Below are 25,623 nucleotides of genomic sequence, written 5' to 3'. Positions count from 1 at the left end.
CTGGCGTGCCTATTTTGGCCATGTCATTATAGGTAAAACATTTTCAAAGAATTTCACAAATCTTTTGAAAATAGCCAATTTACAAGAGCTTGTACTGTAGATCTTTTGTCTGAGTGAGTGGAGATCCTCTCATCTTTCATTGCACAAATGTAATCAGCCAGAAAGCACTGCCGTTACAGTCAGTGCCAACCCTCCCAGTGGAAGGCCAACCTGCAGCCAGTCATCTATCGCTCTTACAGTAAAAGGTGATGACCACGGGCAGTCTGACCAAGTCAAAGTCTCACGTCTTCAAGTAATGTCCCTGTTCAAGTCAAGACACAAGTCACAAACGTCAGTTATCAAATTACGACTGGAAGGAATATTCTAACAATTAGATATTTTTGTGTGTACAACAATTAAATGTATATTCCTTAATGTTATATTACTTTTTCAAATTTTGAAACCTGAAGCATCTGGGAGGGCAGCATCATGTTATGATAAACATTTTAAATCAAGGAATTATGTTGACAAATATTTTACATGTATTTGACATCTATAAAAATGTTATAAATGAATAAGAGTAAGATTTTACACCTGAATTTTGAGATAAGTCTACACTGAGTTAAAATAAACGGTCCCTGCAGTGACCTGAGTGGTCCACAGCCAAGTGGTTAGGGCGCGGCCGCGTACCACATGGGCTCTAATGCCTGACAACCAGTCCTCAGTTTGATTCCCGGCCAGACCATTTGCTACATGTTACTCCTCGACTCTCTCTCCATGTTTCCTTTCTCTCTACACACTGTAACTGTCGAGCCTCAAAAAAAGTTCCAAAATCTACAACTCAACCTTTATAAATACAATGTTTAGATGGCCAAATAAATCATGGCTGGGATGTTTAACCACTTTGAACCATAGCGCCCATATTTTAGGCATGTCATTATGCCAAAGAAAATAAAGAAATGTCTTCCTCTCTTTTTTTCTTCAAAAATAGCCTTTCCAACAGCTCACACCGCACTGTGACATGAGGTGTTGTGAGCTTGTAGATCTGCTATTGTAAATATGTGAAATTTCCGCTATTTTTTTAATCGGGCTTATAAGTTGGTTAATTTGTGCATTGAAAACTGAAAGACACACTTGCATGTTCCACCTGCCTGAGAGCCAAGTTACCTTTCGGAGTGGAGGAGGCCCTCGATTATAGGTCGCATCAATTAATAGCCGCGGCCTGTCGGCTCTGACCTTTCCGTCCAGCTCTCCTCACCTCTATCCATCTGAAGGCCGCCCGCATCCAAGCCTCAGTCCACAAACAAACACACTGGACGCCTCCTCACTCTCACAGGACCTGAGAAGACCAAATGAGATTACCAACGCATAACTCTCGCAATCTACTGAGACAGGATCAGCCCCCAGGGCAGGGGCTGAAATGGACACAGAGATACACAACAGCAACCCAGAGAGAGAGAGAGAGAGATAGGAGTGCGATTTATGCCCCGTCGTACGGTGGAGTCGCGGACCAAAAACAGTCGATCTATGAGCACACAACACGCCGTGGGCGTGCCGTGTTGTGAGCTTGTAGATCGGCTATTTACGGCGTACAACACCATCGTACGACAAAGTATAAGAGAGAGATGGAGTGGATGGCCGGGTGTGTGGGTGGGTGCGGAGGGAGAGAGGAGAGACAGCCAGAGTTGGGGGTGGGAGGAAAAACAAGTGCAGCAACAGCATGACTTAATTGATTCCATGCCATCTCATCAATTGTGATTAAAATGAAATGGGGCCAGGTACGTTTGAAAAGGTTAAAACAAATTGAAGGTGGATATCACAGCTGGTAATCACGGTCTAACAGCAGGCTTTTAATGAAGCGCTTTGCTCTCCATCATTCATCCTGTGCTCCTCTCTCTCTGTGAGAGAGAGAGAGAGAGAGAGAGAGAGAGAGAGAGAGAGAGAGAGAGAGAGAGAGAGAGAGAGAGAGAGAGAGAGAGAGAGAGAGAGAGAGAGAGAGAGAGATATGCATGCTAGCTGATGTATCTAAAGTGTTGAGCATATATCAGGTGGATAGTGTCAGATCAGACATGTCCGATGCGGTCTATGTGTCAGTGAACCTGGAAAGTAAATAGTCATTTGCAGATCATTTGTTATTTTCACAGGTGTCACTACAAAGGCCAGGTGGAGGATAAAAGGTCTAACGTGAAGCATAAACCAAAGGATTCAAGTTCCATAATTTGTTGCTGGCAGAAAACAAAATTTTTACGCTTTTGCATTGTTTTCCATAAATCAGTGCTATTGAACACCCTTTATGTCTGTGTGTTGGTAAAAAAATATTGAACCAGTGCAAAGTATTAAAAAGTGCTTCTGACAACTCCATTGGATCCTCAAACTTTCTGCTAAACCAGCTAACTCCACCAACGGGGGGTGGAGTTAGCTGGTTTTGCTGACTCCAGGCTCCACCCCCTGTTGACCTCCAACCTCATTGTGAGCTTGGAGGTCCATTCAACTGTTCTTACCATTGAACTGTTCTTATCAATGTCACTTATCGTTTTTGTTTTTTTCATTTCCTGAAAAATGAACATTTTGGAGTTGGTTTCTGCCTGACAGCAGAGATATACAACTTTGCAGCATTTAGTCCAAAGTCATGTCAGACTAATGTCACCTTGCATCTGATGAAGAGGTCACTACTTGAAACTAAAGAGTGATGTTCAGAGAGCTTCACTCCAGCAGGTACATTGTGCAACAGATTAGCCTGTGGGACCCGAGACAACAGAAACATAGATCAATATCATAATTTCCTTTTCACCTGAATACGATTATGTATTTCATTTCTCAATGCTGAAACTGGAGCAGATGGTACAGTAGCTTATGGTTTTGAACTTCCAGACACAATATGTAGGGTTGAGTATTAAAGTTTAGGTTTCAAGTCAGAACCGAATATAAATTTCTGGGCACCCTATACCCATACAAATGAAGGAATCAAATCGGAATACATACAATCCTAATCATCCCATATAGTTTCCCATAAAAAGTGTTAAACAATATTTAACTCTTACTGTTTTCCATTGTGTGTCATGGAATAAAACTATAAGAGATTACTATTCATTACATTTCTTATAGTTGACATTAAACAGGGACAATTGTGTTTGGTTAATTTAGACACCAGTATTTTTTAGGACAAAACGTTTCAGCATTGGCTCTATCTCAGGTACCACTAATACACAGTTTTTACTAGAAATAGTAAGTACTATTTACTTCCGTTTCCATTTTCTTTTGGGAAAATGTCTAAGTTACACTTACTGTGTATTATATTCAAATATTTATCTTATGAAGCCCTTCCTTTAAATGCATTTCCTTTAATACAATAGAATTCATGTGTTGGCCCTCGGCCTGTTCAAGTTAGGGGTCATTCCTGTAAATGACACTGCTAACTCACAAACAGTTACTGACCATGTGTCTACCTTGCTTGGGCTTGAATCAGATTCAGGCCTTGTTGTGTGTTGCAGGTCCGTAGAATCATTTCTATGGAGAACTGCTGGCACCTGGTGGCCGTTTGAAGAACAGGAGGGAGAGAAAAAGGTCTTCAGTGCCGAGCATTCACGCCTCATTACAAGCAATTACAAAGTCTGAGAAACTACTGATTACAAGTTTCCTCACTGTGATATACAAAATCACAAAGGACACAACAAACAAAAGGAGAGTTAAAATGGTACTCATTTTATTGCAAGAAAGCAAACTTTTGCTGTGTTAACAAAAAATCCTGTAATTGCGACGCACCCTAAATAAATAGCAATGCTGCCGAGATAATTTGAAGGCATACCCCCATTGGAATATGCTCTGGTGAATAGACACTGTTGCCTTTTTGCTCACAAATTGCCCTATTTTCAGCTGGTTGCTCTGCTTTAGTCGACTTAACGCCGCGCAGACACACTGCTGCATCAGCAACAACACTCTTCAATGGAAATGCAAATAGATACAGATGCAGAGCAAAACCTTTAGCTAATTATACCAGCGTCTTACAAGGTCTGTGTCCCTGAGCGCTGGGGAAAAGGGGAAAGCGCAGCACGTACGCTCTTTGCAGACATTGTTTCCATATACTGCCCCGCTGCGAGGTTGCCAGATCGGGCATATCTAAAAAGAAAAAAAAAGAGTGTGCACTCCCGTGCAGTAATTAATTCTGCAACACAGAGGCAAAAGGACTTTCCTATATAAAAAGAGTGAAATGTTTTGCTTATATAAAATGGTGAGGTTTGGAAATGTCTCAACTTCCAGTCAAATGTAGACTGTTAATACCAACGCGGCTAGCAGGTAGAAATACAGAGCTAGAGGTCTGGCGGTTGTCCATGCTAGGGTAAGCACAGTGTACAGAGAGTTATTGAGGTCAGGTTGCAGTGCACTAAGATCTAAAAATATACAAGTCCAGGTAAAATGTATAATACAGTGTCACAATATTTAACCATGTACCTTTTATTTTATACCTCAGCGTACGAAGGTATCGTGCAGCGAAAATAGCCAATCAATTTTGTAGATCTGCTATTTAAGCTCCTTTAGAAGTGTTTTGCCTATAAATAGGGACGCCAGGCTTATGTGGAGAAGACACCCCTAACAGTGTGCCCGGACAGCCAGTAAAATCTTTGCTGGGTACTCACTTGACTTTACACCCAACTTCCGTAAAAATCAAGTTCCTATACGTTTTTATCCTATTAAAATCACTTCATTTTGTTTATCTTATGAAGAAAATTAATTCCTCTTATAAATAGTCCCCGTCACTGACAACCCGTACTGTTGGGTCTCGGGAGACAACCACATGTCTCCACACATGGAGTCACCAGCGTCTTCTTTTCACCCAACAGTAAGGAGTTTCACCGGGAGGAATGTAAACGCATGCACAGAAACATGCTATGCCTCCTAGTTCCGCTGCCTAATGAACAGGCGCTCTGACCAACTGGTAGGAGTCGCAAGTGCAGTGACAGAGATAATAATAATAACAATAATAATAATAATCATAATCGCTCTCCCCACCTGGCTTTCCTCCCGTGAACACAGCCAATAGTGTTCATTGAAGCACCATGCAGGAATTGAACCCCAGTGTCCCTGGTGGTGGGCAGGAACTTTGCCCCTGCTCACAAACACACAAACTGTGTTTCTGTTAGCATTTAATGTTAACAGACACTGGAGAGGTTTTTAAAACAGTTCCTCTGCAGTGGCTTGTGGCACAACTGCTCTTGCAAATCTTAATAAGGCACTAAACGTCATGATAATAATAATAATAATACTAATAAAAAAGGCAAGCACGCACCAGCCTATTATACAGTGAGGTTCACTTAGCTCAGCTGTGGCAAGAGCTAGAAAGAGATTTTGCTTCTCCCAAAGAATCAGTGCAAATAACTGTTTGAGTTGTCCATCTCCATGCAGCAGACACGGCCATCTAACTTTCAGTGCAGTCCAAAAAGCAAGAATCCCCACCCCCCCTCCCCCACTCCCTCCTAAATCTCAGTCATCTTTCTTATCAGACGTGCTCTCTTCCTGTCCGTCCGCTGATTGGTTAGCGTCACTGGCCTGTTCCTCATCGTCCGCTCCGGACTCCTGGAGGGCCTGGTATCGCTGAAGCTCCAGGTACGTAGTGAAGAGCTTGGCATACTCTGGATGACTCGTGGCAAAGGCCTGGAACTCAGCTGTCACCAGGACACACAGACAGACAAAGAACAGGGTCATTATGATAATAGAATTATTGTCTCCGCCGAAGGTGGAGAATATGTTTTCGCTTCGTCCCGCCGTGTGTGAGCAAACATTGTTAGCCAAGCTAACATTGGGCAAGCTCCACGTGACACGTGTCAATTTGTTGACACCAATGCCTCTGATTGGCTAGAGGGACGCGTGACGAAATAAAATTCTATAAATAAGTGTGTCACTTCAAAAAGCCCCTACTTTTTGAAGTGAGGTAAAACAGGATCAATCAGACTTGAATGGAACAGTACCTTCAGTAAGTCCAAATCACCCGTCTGTGCGTGTGTGTTTCCCTCTGAGAACACCTAACATTGGTCAAGCAAAGGCGCAGAAGGCCAAAGCTAAGAAAGCATACTCATCTACAATTGTAACACAGAAGAGGACTAGAGTTGAAATGATCCCACAACAAAGCCGAAGTCTTAATACGTGTCAATATGTTGACATCAATGTCTCTGATTGGCTAGAGGGACGCATGACGAAATACAATTTTTATTTAACTAAAATATATATATTTTACTCTACTGTATCTCATTAGTTATTGCTATGATAATATAATTGCTATAGTCTGCTGGCGGAGACTTGTGCTCCGAGGAGCACATTTTCTAGTTAGCATCTCTTTTTGCGTATAATGACATGCTCGAAATAGGGATACCAGGTTGGCGGGTGGTTAAGCAAAGCAGGCCTAAACCCCAGCCATTTCACACAGCATTGCATTTGTCATTCACTGAGTATTTCTCTGTGCAAGAAAAGTGGTATGCAAATATGTGATGTGGGTGGAAACCTGGTATGTCTTAAACCAGGGGTCTTCAAAGTGTTAAGGCTAAGGACCCCCTAGCTGAGAGAGAGCTGTAGCTCTATTGTATAAAATTGTGTTTCAGATTCTTAAATTGTGTTTCAGATTTATTTATTTTTTTACTTGATCTGCTCTTTTTTCTCTCTACACCAAACCTGTTTGCCAAAAATAGTCGATCTTCAAGCTCACAACGCCTCGCGCTGCGAGGCGTTGTGAGCTTGTAGATCTGCTATTTTTGGCTGAAGTTCCTCAGAAAAGGGATGCTAGGGTTCAAGTAGTTAATGTAAATCATAAAAATCATAACACACAAATATTTGGTGGCTCCCCTGTAGTAACTCTGAGGACCCCCTAGGGGTCACGGACCCCCAGTTGAAGACCTGTGTCTTAAACTGTTACTTTTCAGGAAATGGAAAAAAAATAACCTGTGTTCCAATGGATCCAATATACTTAATGTCACAAGCACTTGGTAATATTTTCTTTGTTTCAATATTTATAAATGTTATAAAGTTAAATTATCATTAACATCTTAACTCATTCACTGCCTCTGACGTAATTGACGTAATTATTCCCGTTTACCAATACTGCCACTGACGTAAAAATCGTTTTTATTTTATTTTTATTTTTTTGACCCAATGGCCAAGGAGATATGATTTTTCGAAGATCTAGACTCCCATCCACTTCCTTGTTAACTTAAAACTTAAAAATTCAGTATCTCGGCTCCTGAGTACTTTTTTTTTTTCAATGAAAAGTCTCTGGCAGTGGGCAAACGCGGCCAGCAATAATTGTGGCAGTGAATGAGTTAAGTGTTTTGCCCATTATTTGGGGGCCCACTTGCCATATCCTCGCGGCCCACAGGTTGAGAACCAGTGATCTGAACTGTAAGTAGTGTGTGTGTGTGTGTGTGTGTGTGTGTGTGTGTGTGTGTGTGTGTGTGTGTGTGTGTGTGTGTGTGTGTGTGTGTGTGTGTGTGTGTGTGTGTGCGCACACACCGAAGGTGATGAAGCCAGAGGCGTCGGCATCGATGGCCTTAAAGAGCTTGGCCATGTTGATATCTGACACGCCCAGAGCGGAGCGCAGCAGAGCCCTGAACTCCTCCCGTGTGATCCTCTCATCCTTGTCTATGTCGAACAACTGACAGACAACACACAGCACACACCAACATTAGAATGAATCTGTTAATCCATTAAGACCGGGAACGCATCTGTGTCATTTGAGATTTCTTTGGCTATTCAAAAATAGCAGATATACAAGCAAATCTGCTATTTTTGAAAAATCTTGACAATTTGTGCAATTCTTTGAATATATTTTTATAAGTGAAACATTTTAACTCCACTATTTGCTTCTGGGGGTCCCTGGAACAAAATATTTTGAGATGGAGGTATAATTTTGGGGGTCCTTGACATGGAAAAAGTTGGAGCACCACTGATATAGCCACCAAACAACACATATGTATTTGGCCGCAGACCCCCGTCTCAAAATATTTAGTTCCAGGGACCCCCAGAAGCAAAGATTTGAGTTAAAATGTTTGTTTTAAAAGAATATATATTCAAATATTTGCAAAAATGTTCATGATTTATAAAAAGTTGCAGATCTGCAAGCTGCTTCTATATCTGCTATTTTTGAATAGCCAAAAAAATCGTAATGACACGGATGCGTTCCCGGGTTGAATGGGTTAATATCGTTGCTGCCGGGGCAGAAACCTCTCATCCAGTGGCGTACCCACTGTAGAGGCAGGGCAGGCGGTCGCCTGCCCAACTAAGATCTCGCCTCCCCTAAAAAACCCAAATAACCCGGAAAAAAAGTCATCAAAGTGTCATTGCGTGCTTAATGTCCTCAAAGTCACGCATCCAACAAGCTTTGAACTGATGAGCAGATTGGACCTTCCATCCCAGAGATAATGGCCAAAACATCTTGAAAACGGCGGCTGCCCTAAATGTAAATCCTGGGAACGCCACTGCTCTCATCTCCATATTATAATCCACCCATCTATATAAAATGTAGAGATATACTTTCATGTTTGTTTTTTCATAATTGTTTATTTATATTAAACATCAATCTGTGCAAAAACCTCATCTACTAAACTAGCCTTTAGTAGATGAACATAAGTCAGTAAAAGAGTGCAGTGTATAGAGGATTTAGGATTGATCAAAATACAGTAAGCTGCAAACAGTACATCTCAACAAAAGCTAACATTTCCAAAAACAGAAAGAAAATACAGCATAGTCCCAGAAGGAACAACAGTGATGACCCAGCAGAATATGAGTGTCCCACCTGGAAAGCCATGCGCAGAACCTCTTCAGTGTTGGCTGGTCGACACAGGATGTTCACACCGATCACATACTCTCTGAAGTCTATGGTGCCATCTCCATCCTGGACAAATTGTTATTAGATTTTTTTAGCTACATGAACCCCAATCAACTAAGTATATAGGGCAGGGGTGGGCAACTTTGATGATGGAGAGGGCCACTATATTTCAAGTCACTCCAGAGGGCCACATTGCATAATACTGTCGTGCCATGTCACACAAAAGTAGCAAAAATAGCAGATCTGCACGCATTTTGAGCTTGAGCTTTTTTTGCCATTTCTTTATTGGAATCATAATTTTTTGGGGCTATTTTTGGGGGGAATCTGGAAAGTAACATTTTAATTTAATTTCATAAATTACAAAGACATAACAAAGACAATAGCATTTTAAAACTAATCATTAAGCTACTAATATAGACTGAAGTAATTAAAGCGGGTCATGTTTGCATGTTTGGAATTGTAACAGCTGAAATCAATAATATATCAGTATTAACCTGCAGGCTGCATTAAGTGAAGGTGGGGGCTGCATGTGGCCCCCGAGCCACCAGTTGCCCATGTATGATATAGGGTATATATAGTAAGTGGTTAAATTAAAATTTTTACACAAGTTGGTCACCATACTGTATGTCTGTGTGTATGACATTGATTTTACAAATGGTTAGAGGGTCGCCTCTTAGCCATTGTAAAATGTGGCTTATTGCTTTAGTTTCTCACCCTGTCAAACAAAGCAAAGAGCTCCTCCAGCACCGGAGTGACGGGCAGTTTCAGGAAGGCAGAGAACTCTTGGATGTTGATGCGTCCCCCTTGACAGGAGCAGGCCATGGACGCAAAGCCCTCCAACTCCGTCTTCACGTTGTCCCACTTCAGGCTGCATGGGGAGACCGAGCAGGACACAAGGACTCGAGGTGAGGATTGAGGAGGTGGTGGGCGTACAGTAGGTGAGGCGATGTCGAGTTGACATCTCCATTCACAGCCAAATGTCACTTTTGTTTAACCCATTTAGACCGGGAAAGAAGCTCTGTCATTTAGAGATTTCTTTGGCTATTCCAAAAAATAGCAGATTTACAGGCTCATGAGCTTGTAAATCTGCTAAAAATCGTGAAAGTGTGTGCAAATCTTTAAATATAGCATATATTTTTTTAAGCGAACATTTGTAAAATATTTTGTTCCAGGGACCTCCAGAAGCAAACATTTGAGTTACAAATGTTCGCTTAAAAAATATACATATGTATATATTCAAAGATTTGCACACATTTTCAAGATGGAAAAAAATAGCACATCTACAAGCTCATAGCGCGGCACTCGTGCCGCGCTATGAGCTTGTAGATCTTCTATTTTTTAATAGCCCAAATAAATCTATAGATGACACAAATGATGCTTTCCCGGTCTGAATGGGTTAATGCATGTACTGTATTCTTGTGTGACGTGTTAAAGAACACTATTCGTATGCCTTGACCTGTCCTCCTGCACTGTGTGCCATGTTCAGTGGTCCTTCTACTTTTGTGCAATCTGTCGATATGTCTGCCCCAAAGCAACCTAAACGAGTTAAAACATATTTATTCGTCCCATGTAACCACTTGAGGCCCATTTAATAAAATTGCTGACGTACAAGCTCATAACACTTCACATCGTGTTGTGAGCTTGTAGGTCTGCAATTTTATTATTAGTGTGCTTATCTATGAGCAACCAAACACTATTTGTTTGTTTGTTTGTTATTTAATCTTTTTTGAAAGTTTTCAGACCATAATGACATGCCCAAAATAAGGATGTCAGGTTTCTGATTCAGGGATTCTGATTCAAAGTGAGTGCTACAATGTGCAATGTAGCTCTAAAATATGGCAAGACAAGTGTATTTGCATGCAGGGATTCAAAATGCACACAGAAATTAGAGAGCAGCACTCACACATATTTCTAAAAACTGATCACGTTCAATAAAGAAAACTTCGGCACACAGTGCGGTGTTTTTACTGGCAAAAGCTGATGTACATTTTACAACCCTGGTTCATACTTGAGTTTTCGGCTGATTTTGGTGAACTCCACCAGGCCGGCCTCCATGGGCAGTGTCAGCTCCCCAGCGGAGATCATCAGACGGCAGTCTTCATATGTGTGGTCCGTCACCGGAACTCCCAGAGCCCTGAACAAAGATCACATTAGAAGATCATGGACAGACAGACAGACACAAATAATATCACATATCGTTGCTTTCGGGCGAAAGAAACCTTGTATCTCCATATTTGTTTCCCCATAAATTCACGCCTTACTTCGTCATTCTATTATGGCACACAAACGAAGCAAAAATAGCCGATCTACAAGCTCATGATCGGGTCAGCCACGATGTGACACGTTGTGAGCTTGCAGATGGGCTATTTTTGCTCCCTTTTTTATGTTTTAAAGAAAAAGTGGTTAAGTGTGTCGGTTTTATAACTATTTAACCTATGAAAAGTACTAAATAATAACTACAATGGATCCATTGGAAAATAGGTTCTTTATTCAATTTCCTGAAAAGTAACAGTTTTGGACAGCGGTGATACTACAGAAAGACAGGAATATAAAATCTGATCACATGCACACACAGTACACCCACCCATTATCAGGTCCCCGAAATACCCTTATTACACATTCAGGGAAGATGTTAACGATGTGATTTCGAAACACTTTGCAGGGATGTTCCTCTATGTCAGGACTACAGTAGTTGTTTTGTCTGGTTGTCTGTGTGCTTTGGCACAATTCCTGTCATTCTTCTGTTTTGAATGCAAATGACTGGATATTTTGGGGTTGTTTGCTCCATTTTGCACACTGGAACCAGCATGCCAGGCACAGCTGATCCTCATGTCATGTCCAAAAGATGTTTAGATGACTTGTTTCATCCATTCCAACATTCAGCTAGACATTCATTATACTCCTCAGTGGCAGTCTGCCAGTGCATTCCAGTGCATGTGGGAGTCATCTGTATACATTGGCAGGGTGGTGTTATGTACCTCATAAACTGGATAGTGGGTGCTATCGTCATTATTAGATATACTGTAACTCTCTAAATCACAACATACCACAGTTATTATACTTTTGAAATATCCATTAGTTTTGATTTGGTTTCTCAGGTTGGTGTTTGTTTGATATAGTTTAGTAAGATTTTTCAGGTATTATGAGGATAGCCTTGACATCAGATATAATGGTGGAAAAACTAAAAACTTTTATTTTAGTTTCAGTTAAATAATTGTTTTCCCTTTTACTTTTATTCTTAGTTAACTATAATAACCCTGCAACATACTAGACAACTTTAAACACATGATGCTCAGTCAAAGAAGGTCAGATGCTTACTGGGCCATGAAGTTTCGCACGGTGCTGGCAAACAGCGCTGGGCTTTTCTTTTCCTCCTCAGTGGGGATTTGTGTCTGAAGGAACTGAGGAACGGAGAGACAAGACCAGTACAAATAAAGCCTCCAACAACTCATCTTCTTGTGTAAAAAACACAAACAAGTATTTCTGTTATCAAAGTAAATCATTTAATTAATAGTGAGTTTCACACCCGATTCTCTCCAGCTCAACGGGTAGAACGTGGTATTAAGGAAGTTTGATTTCCAATGCAGCCAACTTTAAAATAAAGGTGTGTGCACGACGATAAAGCTCTTTAGATTATTTCTTTATTCCTTCTTTCTTTAGGATGCCTATTAGCTTACACAAAGTGATCGCTTATCTTCCACAAAATTTCAACAATAAAAAAAGACAATAGTTAAAAGGTAGGTTAAGTGATATTTTCAATTTTTTTTGTTTTGTTAAAAAGATTAAAGTACTATTCTGATAGTAATCATTGCTACAGAGCAACCGTCACAGGGGTCTCTCCAGCTCTTTAGTAAACAGAATATAGTACATTTTCAGGTAGGTGACAAGCCAATCGGGAGAGAGCACTGAAAATGCATTTTCTGTTTAATAAAGAGCTGGAGACATGGGAGCTCCTTTTACTAAACAAACACTCTATAGCAATGAGTACTATCAGAATATAGAGCTATTTAACACTTATTTAAACCAAAGTAAATCACTTACCCTACCTTTAAAATACTGCTATATAACCCAAACAATAGATAAGCATATTTTAATGCTGAAAGTTTTGTTGAATATGCAGGTAATTTTCCCATCATGTCGAGCTTCACATACAGTAGTTTCCAACATAACTCTACCATAGAACCCTCATTTAAGCCTCATTGAAGCTTTAAGCAAATTCTTATTTACTACAGCCTGGGGGAATACCGGAGTTACAAGGAAAGCGTTGCATACATTAACATCAAGAGCCTTGCTCAAGGGCACCTCATGAGATAATTGTTGAGGGAGAGCAGAGTGCTGGTAAATGATGCATGTATATAGTGCCTTTCTCCTAAGCGCTTTATAATGTGCATTACATTCACACACCATACTACAGCGGTGGAAACCATGCAAGCAGAGCAGAATTATGTTAAGTGTCTTGCTCAAGGACACAGAGCCAGGAGGAGCGGGAGATGAAATCTGGAACTTTCCAATTCCAAGATGCCAGTTCTACCTCCTGAACCACTGCATGCCCCTTTTAGTTACTAGCATTAGTTAGACCCTTTCCCAGTCCAGTTTTTCCCCCACCAGCCTTGGGATTTTAACTGGCAATCATTCATTTGCTATAGACTAAAATTCTTTTTTTTTTTATGTAGGAAATTACTAGAAAACCTAATATAAATGGATGTGCAAATAATTCTATGGCTGCATTGTACCTCAATCTCTACTGTAGTGTAGAGCTGTGACAACGTAAGAAGCAGGAGAGTCTTCCTGAATAATGAAATCAATAAAAACAAAAACAAAAGCAACAGAACAGTTAGTGACATTGTGGAATTCAAACAGGCAAAAGTTTTTTAATTTTTAATAAGTGTTAATGCTGTTGTGCTATGCTGACTGAAACATTAGGATGTTTATCGTGGCATGACATTAACAAGGAACTTAAAAGTCCTTCCTCATTATTGCTACAGTATGTTTCATCATTTTTTAAGTGCACAGGATCTGAGAAGTGGTTTCACTTCCTCTAATATTGGCGCTGAATAAACAATGCAATGTGTTCTCTGAAATGGCTTCATAGACCTCAGGGATTGAAGCCAAAAAAAAGAAAAAAAGAATCTCACGACTAAACATGTCCCAATCTGAAAAGCCCCAATCTACAATTTGTGAAACCGTGTGAAAGAATCCACCGTTTCCTAAAGATTATGATGATACACTTTAAATGTATGCAACTGCTGTTCTACGTACAGCCAACCAGTTGAAATCAAAGATTGAGGCTTTAACTAAGCATTGCTTTTAAGTAATATCCGAAACCATTAGGGTTTTGTAGAATATGCTTTTGAATATCTACAGCAGCATGTAATCTATTGCTTGTTTGAACAATTCAATAATCTTCAATATTAAAATAAAAAATATATATTATTATTGTAGGGCTTGGCTTTAGCAGCCACATGGTGCAGTGCAGCTGTGTTAAAGTTACAAGCCAAGAGAAAGACATGCTAGTCTCCATGGAATCCAAATGACCGAAGTCCTGGCAACTGAGAACTTTAATCCATGATATAATGATGTTGATGTGGTGCAGGTCTTTTGTTTTGGTTCTGGCTCCACTTATCCAAGTTTGGTACCAGGAAGGACTGGTAACGGTTCATGCTGTTAAATAGGTGATATCTGAAAACAACGGGCCGATTCACTAAGCTGGTCGTAAATATCAGTGTAAATAAAGTGATTAAAGGAGGGTGTATTTTCTCTAAGCAAAAACCGACGTGTAATTCACAAAGGGGTGTGTAAATCCCTGATATGTGCGGATCACAGTTGTTTCTCATTTTTGCCTGAAGGTCAGAGAAGCGTTCATATGGAAGATCCTTTGCATTGCTCCACGCCCCCATTTAAGACCATGAAGCTGTTTAAACTCAAAATATGGGTGTAAACAGCTTAGTGAATCGGGCCCATTGAGTCTATACTTGATGGTGATTTTTTTATTTGCATGCGGTAGAGTTTGTATGTACGCAACTCTTCAAGCTCCGGTCCGAACAATTACACCACAAAAAGTGTGGACACTTACGAGCTGAAACCTTGCCATGTCCATGTCACTGTGTCCTGGTAGAAAGAAAAAGGAACACACACACACACACACACACACACACGCGTCATATAAACTGACATAAAGTGGAAACTTTATGTCATAAAGTTATTAGACATTTCTAGTATAATAGCAAAATGCTACATCCCAGTGGAAAGGTATTACATAAAACAGAATGCAATACAAAATGATCTGTCCAGTTTTTTTCTATGCAACTGAACCATGAACCTGAGTTATATGCAGTTGTGTGTGTAGGTGTCGCACGCCGAAAATAGCCGACATACAAGCTGTACCTACCAGCTTGTTGGGATATCTCATGATGATAGGCTGTACTGGGACCCCAGGGATGAAGGCACCTGGGTTAAAATGACAGAGAGATATGGTGTGTGAGAGAGAGAGAGAGAGGTTAGTGTCTGTGAGTTGTAAGTCTTGTAGACTTAAAATACCAAAATACATTTAAAACATCTATACTACTACTAATAATAATACTACGTCAGAATTATTTAGCGTGTTTCTAAGTACTCAAATACGCTTTACAGAAAACAAAACAAATACATTTGTTTATATATAAAATACATATTAAAGCAAAGAACAAATACGAGTAAATAGAGGATTAAAACAATATATATTTATGGTTGAAATTAGAATGATAAAAATAGCTGATGCAGACTAGGTGGGGAGACAGTTCTGAAGAGGTGAGTTTTGAGGGTGGTTTCAAAAGAAGAGAGGCTGGGGGGCTGCTTTAATGTGGGTTGGGAGTGAGTTCCATAGAGATCTAATCACATCTGAAGCTGCCCCTTGTGTGTGTATCATTTGACCACAGACAATGCATTATGGGTGAACGAATTGGTATGGTCATGACAATACACACCTCTGAAACTAGAGCATTTCTCCTGCTACTGTATAGACCTTCTCCCTATGGGCATGTTACGTAGTTCTGCCAATAGACCCCTAGGGCTGCATGGGAATTCTACAACATTTTAGCATGAGTCACTTATTTGAGGATCATTGTGCAAAAATGCTAATATTTAACCACATGAACCCTAGCATCCTTATTCTGAGCATGTCATAATAGGTGAACAATATGCACAAAAAAAATTGAATCTACAAGCTCACAATGTGCCGAATCGTGAGCTTGTTGATCGGTATATTTTCTCTATTTGACATACAATGTAGTACAGTATGTGAGGTTTGAGTGGTAAATATTTAAGTGACACAGACTACTAGACTGGCATTCGAATTGTCCATCATGCAAAACTTGTCCCCTTTGATATCTACAGTATATAGGTTATACATCTTCAACACATTATTTGAGTCAGGTGCAGGTTTTATTAATATTAGGAAGTATATAAACATACCTAGTTTGAAAGTTATAAGACATGAGCGATTTGTACACGTCCCTTCAGGGAAAATCAGGACCTGGAACAAAGAATAGAATCTAACACTGTTCACAATGTAGCAACATAAAATACGTATAAAAATGGGTATTAAGTGGTAGGGTTCATTATTTTCTGTCATCAATGGTCTGCATTTTATTTAACACCTTTACCCAAATTCACATTCCTGCCAACACTCCCGATTCTAACGGGAGTCTCCTTCTATTTAACCCTTTCTCCCACTGCACTCACGGTTTATACTTTCTCCTGTTAATCTCCCTATCTAATGTGCAATGCAAGCACAAACAACCCTGTCTGACGTGCGTTGCTTGTCACTGCGCTCACTCAAACCCTCTCTCCTCAGTTTGCCTCTGAAAAGTGAAAATAGTTGAATCAGTTACCAAGAAGAAATACACTGATCAATTTCAGTCCAGTCCACTTGGTGCGAGAACGTCCCCTTTCTGACCTCTAATACCATGTAGCAACTCCCTTATTACATTATCAGCCGTTATTACATTATGAGTTGCTATATACTACCATATTCTAACCACTAGGCACGCACGCACGCACGCACACACACACTCGTAATTTAAGACTACTAAATTATCATTTTGGTTTCAGAACCTTGTTTTTATTCTATTTTCCACATTAACCTAACTTCCCTACTTTGGGCATGTCATTCTAGGCGAAACCTTTCACATAAAAAAAACATTTTCAGAATCTTTCAAGATTTCCCTAAAATGTTTTGTAAATAGCACTTCTACAAGCTCACAAGTGAGCTCTTAGATTAGCAATTTCTGGTGGTGTAAGGGTTATATATGGGGCGGAGGTTGTTGAGGGTAGGCCATTTGCCAATACCAGTCTAATTGTTGGCAGGTATGCATTCACACACCAGAGCCAACCGTGCAAGGCAAACAACCTGCTCGGCATGAGCAAGTAGGGATTCAATGCCTTGCTCAAGGACGCTTTCACACCAGGGGGAGCCGGGAATTTAACCTCCTGAGCCACTGCTGCTACATAACTTATCCAGTGTCCTTAAAGATTTGTATATTTGACAAGAATACAGTGGGCGTAATCGGAAAAAGATATTGTAGGCCGAGTTTAGTTTAGCCGTTAACCCATTCAATCCGGGAACGCATCTGTGTCATTTTTGTATTTCTTTGGCTATTGAAAAAGTAGCAGATATACAAGCTCATAGCACGGCACTGAGTGCTGCGCTATGAGCTTGCAGATCTATTTTTTGAAAAATCTTGAAAATGTGTGCAAATCTTTGAATATATATATTTTTTAAGCGAACATTTGTAACTCAAATCTTCCCCCTGGAACAAAACATTTTGAGATGGGCCAAATACATATCTAAAAATGTTTTCTAAATCCTAACAGTATGTTGCTATATCAGGGGTGCACCAACTTTTCCAAAATGATATGTATTTACAAGCTCATAGCACGGCACATGAGCTTGTATATCTGCTATTTTTTAATAGCCAAAGAAATCTTAAAATGACACAGACGTGTTCCTGGTCTTGATAGGTTAAAATAATAACTAACTGTGAACCTCTGCTTACGTCATTCTTTCATCTCCATCGAGCGACAGGAGTGCAGGATTTGTGTTTGTGGGATGAGCAGCTCCTCGGTCTGAAGACACAGAGAGGAATGTGGAAGGAAGACCAAACCTACACCCTGAGCTACGTTTCTCACCACTTCCTTCCTTTTAAACCAAAACCAACCAGCGCCGTTTCCTCTAACAAACTGATAGTGGTGCAATTTGGGGTGTGACTTCTAAATGTTTAAACACTAAACATTAACAAAAATTGTAAACATTAACAAAAATCTCTAGCCATTTAAACAGAGAAAAAGCTTATCTCTCACGTGATAACGTGGGCGTATGTAACTTTGCGATAGTGAGTTGGTTTACTCTGACAGCACTGGAGCAATGCAAAATCATTTGATTTAAAACACCCGATAGTGATGTTGAGTGATGCTAGCGGCGGCGATGACGTCAGTCCAAGCCCTACTATTTCACAGAAAACAGATTTTACTTTGAAAAAGAAAGCGTGACCAGGTTGAGTGTCAAAATTATGGCCACGGATATGCAGCTATTGTGAAAGATGAGGGCTTCACAAAGCTTGTGACAAACCAGATTAACAGATTATAAACGGTAGGGCTGTTCAATGAGACACTATGATCAGCGTTTGTATGTATGTATGTATGTATGTATGTATGTATGTATGTGTATTTTTGCATACATGTTGTGCCTATGTTCTGACTGACCTGTGGCCAGTGGCCCTCTGACTTGGCTCTACTCTCTATCTCTCGGATGGTGTTCTTCCTGGAGTCTGGATCCTTTCTGGACACCAGCACCGGCTGGAGGCAACGCACAAACCCTGGAGCGAGAGACAATACACAGGCACACAGTCATTACAGGCACACAGTCATGTCCCTTGCACTTCCTTCATTTTATCGACAGCCCTTCAATAGAAAAAACGTCAGTCAGTGCTAATTGTAAAACATGCCAAAATCTGAGGCATTACTATCATGAACAGGATCATGAACAGGATCAAATTAATAATTTAATTTACAATAAAGTCCAATATACGGCAAACTATACACACAGGGATCTGTCAAGGGTTTTTAACTTAATTAAAAGCTAAAAGAAGAAGTGGGGGGCTTTGTTTGAGTTACTTTGTCGTGGAATTCGGGATCAATCAGTAATTGATGAGGCAATAGGAGTCAGAGACAATATTCTAGGTGGTAAAGTAATGGTTATGCTTTACATGATATCATGGGGAGAAGTACAATATCACAGGTCGGTGGTACGGTAGTTCTGCCAACGAGCACAGGGATCAGACCATAGTTATACTCTAGCTGCTTCAAGGACAAGCTGAACCATAACAAGACAGGCTGTACCAAAACAATGGCTATCAGGCATAAATTCTTCTTCAAGTTACATAATACAAAACAAAGTGCCACGATCTTCTCCATTCTGTCACACTACTGCTGAACTCCAACATCCCACAAGTCCAAACACCATCATTGTCTTTAACAGACAAAGAAACCTTGACACCAGAGTTACGCCCACACAAAGCCATAACCAGTAACCACCATCAGCAACATCCCACCTTTGTGTTGAAATAAAAAGGGAAATAGGAAAAATAATAACAATAGCCATACTCACTGCCAAAGATGGGTGTCGCCAGGTTTTCGATGCGGGACACGGTGGAGGGCAGGCCCGCCATTACGCACACGATCCCATCAAAGAAGGTGGAGTGTGGGGCCACCGCCAGGATGGGGGCCTCGTTGCTGCTGGCCTGCTTGCCCTTCACCACCACTCTGAAGCCCATGCTGAAGTAGTAGGCCTTTCCCAAGAACGCCATCACCCTCCGACACATAAACCTGAACGAACAGAGCCACATCCAAGATGAACTGTTGGAACTGTCCAGTAGGGCTGCAACGGTTAACCAATCTCGACCTGGCATCCCTATTTGGGCATGTCAGTATAGGTGAAAATGCTGAAAGACATTCAAAAATAGACGATCTACAAGCTCACAATGCGTCGCATCGTGGCACATTGTGAGCTAGGTGTCGCACAGCTATTTTTGTGAGACACTGTTGCTCAATGAAGTATACAGTAGTGCTTAAGTGGTTGATCAGTCTAATCGATTCGGTCGCTTATAAAAAAATCTATTTCAATTATTTCACATTGATTTGTTGATATATACACACACTACAGCAGGAGTCTTCGTTTTTTAGGCCAAGGACCCCCTAGCTGAGAGAGAGATGAAGCAGGAATCCCTCTACATATTGCATAAAATTGTATTGCAGATTAAACAGTATATATGCTATCAGGAATAGCCAATCTACAAGTTCACACTGTGAGGCGTTGTGAACTTGTAGATCTGCTATTTTTGGCTAAAGTTCTCCTCAGAAAAGGGATGCTAGGGTTCAAGTGGTTAATAAAAAAAATTAAATCCTATCACACAAAGATTTGATGGCCCCCCTGTAGTAACTCTGAGGACCCCCTAGGGGTCCTGTTGAAGACCCTTGCACTACAGTATATCTATAGTATATCTAAAAGATAGATATAGAAACATGCTTCTCAATTATTTGATTAATCGAAAAAGGAACCCATAGATTAATCGGCAAGAAAATACTCGATAGTTGCAGCCCTATCAAAGAGACAGCAGGCTATTCCGCAACGCAGGGTTTACGTAGTAGAGGGAGAGATTGTCATGGAGTGCATTTTCAAGGCTTTTCTGCTTCATTAGTGAAGTGGGGATAAGCAGGGCAGAACAGGTAGAGAAAGAAGATGCCACCACTGGCTATGCGCCAGACTCAAATACCAGGAAGATCATGATTAGGTCTGTGCCTAATGTGGCATGGCATGGGCTTCATCTGTTTAAGTCAGTACATACTAGGGCAACCCGCAAGAGATCTCAAACCTCTACAACTGATGCAGAATGACATCACATCTCTCACACCTCTGTCTGCATGCACTCGCAAAACACTGGTGATGACAAGAAGACGCCCCAGGGCATGCCACCACCCTAAGACTAACTACTATGTTTCATGAGACTAACTCCAACCGTGCACTTTGTACTATAAATAGCTCTAGAAACGAGTGTCTGGTAAATGTGTCAATTATAAATTGATCAAGTCCTCAATCATTTGGTATCCTGCAGTGGCATGGCTTGGCACGGAAGCCCAGTAATACTTGTCCTTCATATACTCTATATTATAACCACAGCTTGTGATATGCTGTATTTGAGTAAGTAGGCCAGTGTTATGAAATTTCCCTTAACTTCAACGACAACTTTAATGACTTCCTCAAAAATCTATAAATCTATAACAGACGTTAAGGAAGTGGCAGGCATACAGATCAGACTTTTACGATAGCCACAATAAACCAGTATTGTGAAATAGAACCTCGGTACACCATGTGCTTTTGCACATGGTATAAGCTGCCAATATAAACACACACACAACTGAATGTGTGACAGTATATGCTATCAAGAAAGCAAGGATATTACTTTAAACGTCTAACATGTACGCATATTCAGTACAGCTTTAACTGTCAACACACAAAACTTATGAGCCGGTTACAGAAGTAAATTAGTCAACAGATAAGTCCTTGACCCAGATAAGCGCTCTCTCTTCCCTGTCACAAACACCTCATTTCCTCACTGTGTCAGTAAAAAAAACGTTTGTGGTCTTTCATAGTTCACAGCGAGGTCTGCTGATGCATTACTCAACTATTGGCTTTCTTGCTTTATAATACAGTACAGCACAGACCCATGGTGTGACAATTAGGTCTGTGAGAAAGCAGTGCAAAGCAGAATGCCCGCAACACTCGGAATTAAACAACAGTCTCATGGAGCACAATATCATGGAACTGAGAAAACAGCCAGCACACAGTAAATGCTCTTTTCACATGTTTTACTACTACTAATACTCAGCGTTGTCACAACACTGAGGAATACCCGTTAGGTTGAAACGCATCCATTGCTCTGTCCGTGGGGAGGTAAAATAAATAAAAGTATGTGAAAAGGACATTTACTGTGTGCTGGCTGTTTTCTCAGTTTCACAATTAGGTCTGTACCTTAAAAGGTACGCCTACTAACTAGCTGAGCAACCAGGACACCCTGACGCAACATTTCCAAATGCCAATACTATTGACTGATTTTATTTGGTGATGGCACAGAAAATTCAGTCTGTAATTGTATCAACCCATGTTGAAATACCCTATCATGTCATGGGTTATCTTTACATTGATTGTAGTGATTCCTGTGAACTCATTCTAGAAGTGTTTCCTAAAGACGTCCCAGCAAGCACAGTCAGGACCCGGACCAATCAGTGACGTCTCGATTGGGGCTAGATCAAGTCAAACCAAGACAAGTCAGATCTGGCCCAGAATATCACCTGATTTCAACCAAAATTTATCCTGACCACAACAACGTCACTTCCAGGACGTCATCTAAACACATTTCTCATCACCCAAAATTGCTGTCCAAATGTCCATATGATGTCCCGGTGATGACGTCCTGTAAATGACGTAAAGATCATCCCCATATGGGCTGTGATCTGGCCTAGTCCTGAACGTCACCGGGTGATGACCGGGCGTCATCATAACGTCATCATGACGTCATTGTGCTTGCTGGGGTAGTTTCCATGCTACAGAGGGGGTACAATTTAAGCATTTAGCAGCAACAAATAACAGGAAATAGTCATGTACTGCAAGTAGAGTGCAAATATCTTAAGAAGGTAATTGTTCATCTGCTTCCTGCATCAGCAATTATGTCACAGACATGCTCATGTGTGTTGTATTTGACAGTTATGGGTACTCTGGATGGGCTGTGAGTTTGAGTGTTGTTTTTGGGGTTGCTTCGGATCCCTCTCAAAAGATGTGTGAGGGCATTTTGTTTTTCCTAGTTACCGTCTCCAGCCTGTCATGGGCTCCACTGCTCCTTTCATTGGATACATGAATGTTATTATGAAGGACACCGGCCATGTCACCATGAGAACCAGGGAACACAGGATGGCGCGAACAGGGACCAGGAATATCCCAAGGAGAACACACTGAATAAGAGGAGAGGAGCACACACACACACACACACACACACACGCAACATAACATAACATAACATAACATAACATAACAATGCAGTGTCACAAATACAATGCAAAGAATGTTATGGCAGTCTGACCTATAACATAAATAGTAGTAGGCGGCTGTTAGAGTCATCAGCACAGACCAGAACTAAGCACACGATTAGCCTAGAAGAGACCACACTAAAAGGATTTCTAGAAAGCACACAACAACGGCCCTATTGTTTATGTTTTTAAAAGAAAAATGAATTGGTGGGGGGCACACGGTCTTTGCGAAAGGAATGCCAATCAATGTACCATACTCCATAGGATAAGCTATAAGCACTTGCCAGTTGCCACACAATGTGCAGGGCAGGCTACCTGACTGTGTGCAATATGTTCCCTCAGTTTGGAATTAGGCTTGGGGTTAGTCAGTGTTAAGTTTTGAGGGAACATAGGGCTGAGGGGACATAGGTACGCTCCCGGGTCACACCATCACCAAATGAGACCCATGCAAGTGCAAGGTGCGCGCATAGCTCTCAACAACATTTTGCCAAGTAACTTGTCAAGTATGTAACTGATTTGTGAGTATTTGTTTAATTTGACTGGACTGTTGGATTTGATTTCATGTTAATTTGTCTTTTTGTATTCATTTTTATTTTATTGTTTTTTTACTCTAATTTGTATTTTTAGTTGTACATCTGTATTGTATTTGCTTTGTTCAGGAGTCCCCCAGGAAGACTAGAGGCTCATTCATGTATCCCTAATGGGGATCCTTTAATTAGTAGACTGACATAAACATAAACATTTGGCCTATTACCATTTCTCAACAGACTGTCCTCTCCTGCTGCCAACCAGAAGAAGACGTACAATTAAACAATGAGTCTTAAAAGTGCAATGGAATCACAGTCACTCACTTTAATGTGATGTCAGCACCTTGCACAGTGAGTGTGGTGTCCTGGCTGTATGAAGGGGGTTGATACTGCTGCCTGGCTGCCCCCCCTGTCATCAACCCCTTCATCCATTATACACAACATATAATACATGATATACTATAACACTCACTTTAATGATGTCAGCCCTGCACAGCTTGGTGTCCTGTATGAAGGGGTTGATGACAGGGGGCAGTAGCAGGGACTGCTGCCGCGGGAGAGCGAACACCCTCTGCGGGGGCATGGTGGCGGTGTGGCCGCGGACTGGTGGAGCTCACTGTGCTCACAACAATGCTGCTGCTGCTGCTGCTGCTGCTGAGGTTAATGCCTGTTCTCCACTCTTTCTGTGTCGTTTTTTGAATATTGTCGGGTTATATCTTTATTATACGGCCATCCTACGACGCAAATCTCCCGTCCGTCGCCATTCTACTAGACGCTGGCTGACATCGCTCACATGGAGGTGATCGGTGACCGTACAGTCAGAGGACGATTAGACCGTTGTTATGGTTTAGCAGCGCGGTGTTGCCAGGCTGTGCGAGAGAAACAAGCAAGAAAGCAGGCCACAGGAACACCTTTTTAAAATCGGCTATTTTCAAAGAAGAATCTTGTAAAAGAATGTTTTTGAAACATTTTGAAATATTTTCAAATCTACTGTGGCCAAGTTAAGTAGCCTGGCTGCATGAAAAAGGTTTGGGAACCACTGGTTTAAACTACATTTAGGTCAGGAAGCAAGCCCAAAATAAGCAACTAACTAACTACACTTTAGAAACAAGCCCAAATAAGCAACTACACTTTAGAAACAAGCCCCAAAAACCGCAACCCTCAACTACTAATATTTACAAGTAACTTTACAGAAAAACAAGCCCAAAGTCGCTTAGAATAAGCAGACATGGCAACGCTGTTTAGCAGTCTAGTCTAGATCTTATAGATCCCATAGCCTGGTGCGTTGGTGGTAGTTGTGATTGGCTATGTGTGGTTGTCAAGCAACCGCTAAAGGTTGACACCGTTGACACCCACGCGCTTGACAACCGAGCTAGCCAATCACAGTTCGACCTTCGGGGCTATGGCATGTGTTGTTGACTAATCACTAATGGAATGGGTTTTTCTAATCTAGTGGATTTACAGTTTGATTACTTTAAACAGAGGGTTGTTGTGGACACATGGCCAAAATAAGGAGGCCAGGGTTAAAGTACTTAAGTGATATGTTGTTTGTAAATAAATACAATGAATTAATAATATAATATTGAAGTTTTTGTTTGTTTTGTTAAAAATGCCCCAGCCTACTGTAACTGCCTAGTGGTGGTGCAGGAAGGAAGAGAAGAGAGGCAGTAATGGAAAGTAACTAAGTACATTAAGCACTGTACTTAAGTAACATTTTGAGGTATGTGTAGGCCTACTTTACTTGAGTATTTCCAATTTTCAATATTTTTACTTCTACTCCACTACATCTCGGATCCAAATATTGTACTCCACTACAATTATTTGAAAACTTTAATACTAGTTACTTTGTAGATTTTGATTATTATTACTAAACATATATTAGCCACTTCAGCCCTAGGCCTATACATTTCGGCCATTTGAAAATAGCAGATCTACAAGCTCACAATGTGTCGAGATGCGTCCCATTGTGAGCTTGAAGATCTGCTATTTTCAAAAGATTTGTAGGCCCTATACATTTGAAAACTTGTGAAACGGGACATTATGCATATTGAGTAGGCTACTTTCTACTTTTGGTACTTTTAAGAACATTTTGATACCAATACTTTTGTACTTTTACTCAAGTACATTTTTTATTCCGGACTTATACTTGTAGTAAAGTATTTCTACATTGCAGTATTGATACTTGTAATTAAG

General features: G+C 40.8%; 1 protein-coding gene across 1 annotated transcript; it reads right to left on the bottom strand.

Annotated features, from left to right (window-relative positions):
• Nucleotides 1–3,660: 3,660 nt before the first annotated feature.
• lpcat2 (lysophosphatidylcholine acyltransferase 2) lies at nt 3,661–24,255 on the bottom strand. The gene is made up of 14 exons (XM_080438414.1): nt 23,903–24,255; nt 22,686–22,828; nt 19,431–19,648; nt 18,527–18,639; nt 16,238–16,298; nt 15,177–15,235; nt 14,862–14,896; nt 13,522–13,576; nt 12,107–12,189; nt 10,797–10,922; nt 9,503–9,656; nt 8,756–8,854; nt 7,474–7,615; nt 3,661–5,639 (listed from the first exon to the last, which is right to left on the bottom strand). The coding sequence occupies exons 1-14, from the start codon at nt 24,011–24,013 to the stop codon at nt 5,458–5,460; spliced, it is 1,581 nt and encodes a 526-aa protein (XP_080294540.1). The 5' UTR covers nt 24,014–24,255; the 3' UTR covers nt 3,661–5,457.
• Nucleotides 24,256–25,623: the final 1,368 nt, after the last annotated feature.

This window comes from Gymnoscopelus braueri (genome assembly GCF_963280865.1).
Source record: "Gymnoscopelus braueri genome assembly, chromosome: 1".
Taxonomy (NCBI): Eukaryota; Metazoa; Chordata; class Actinopteri; order Myctophiformes; family Myctophidae; genus Gymnoscopelus; species Gymnoscopelus braueri.
This window is presented reverse-complemented; position numbering and strand designations above follow the sequence as displayed.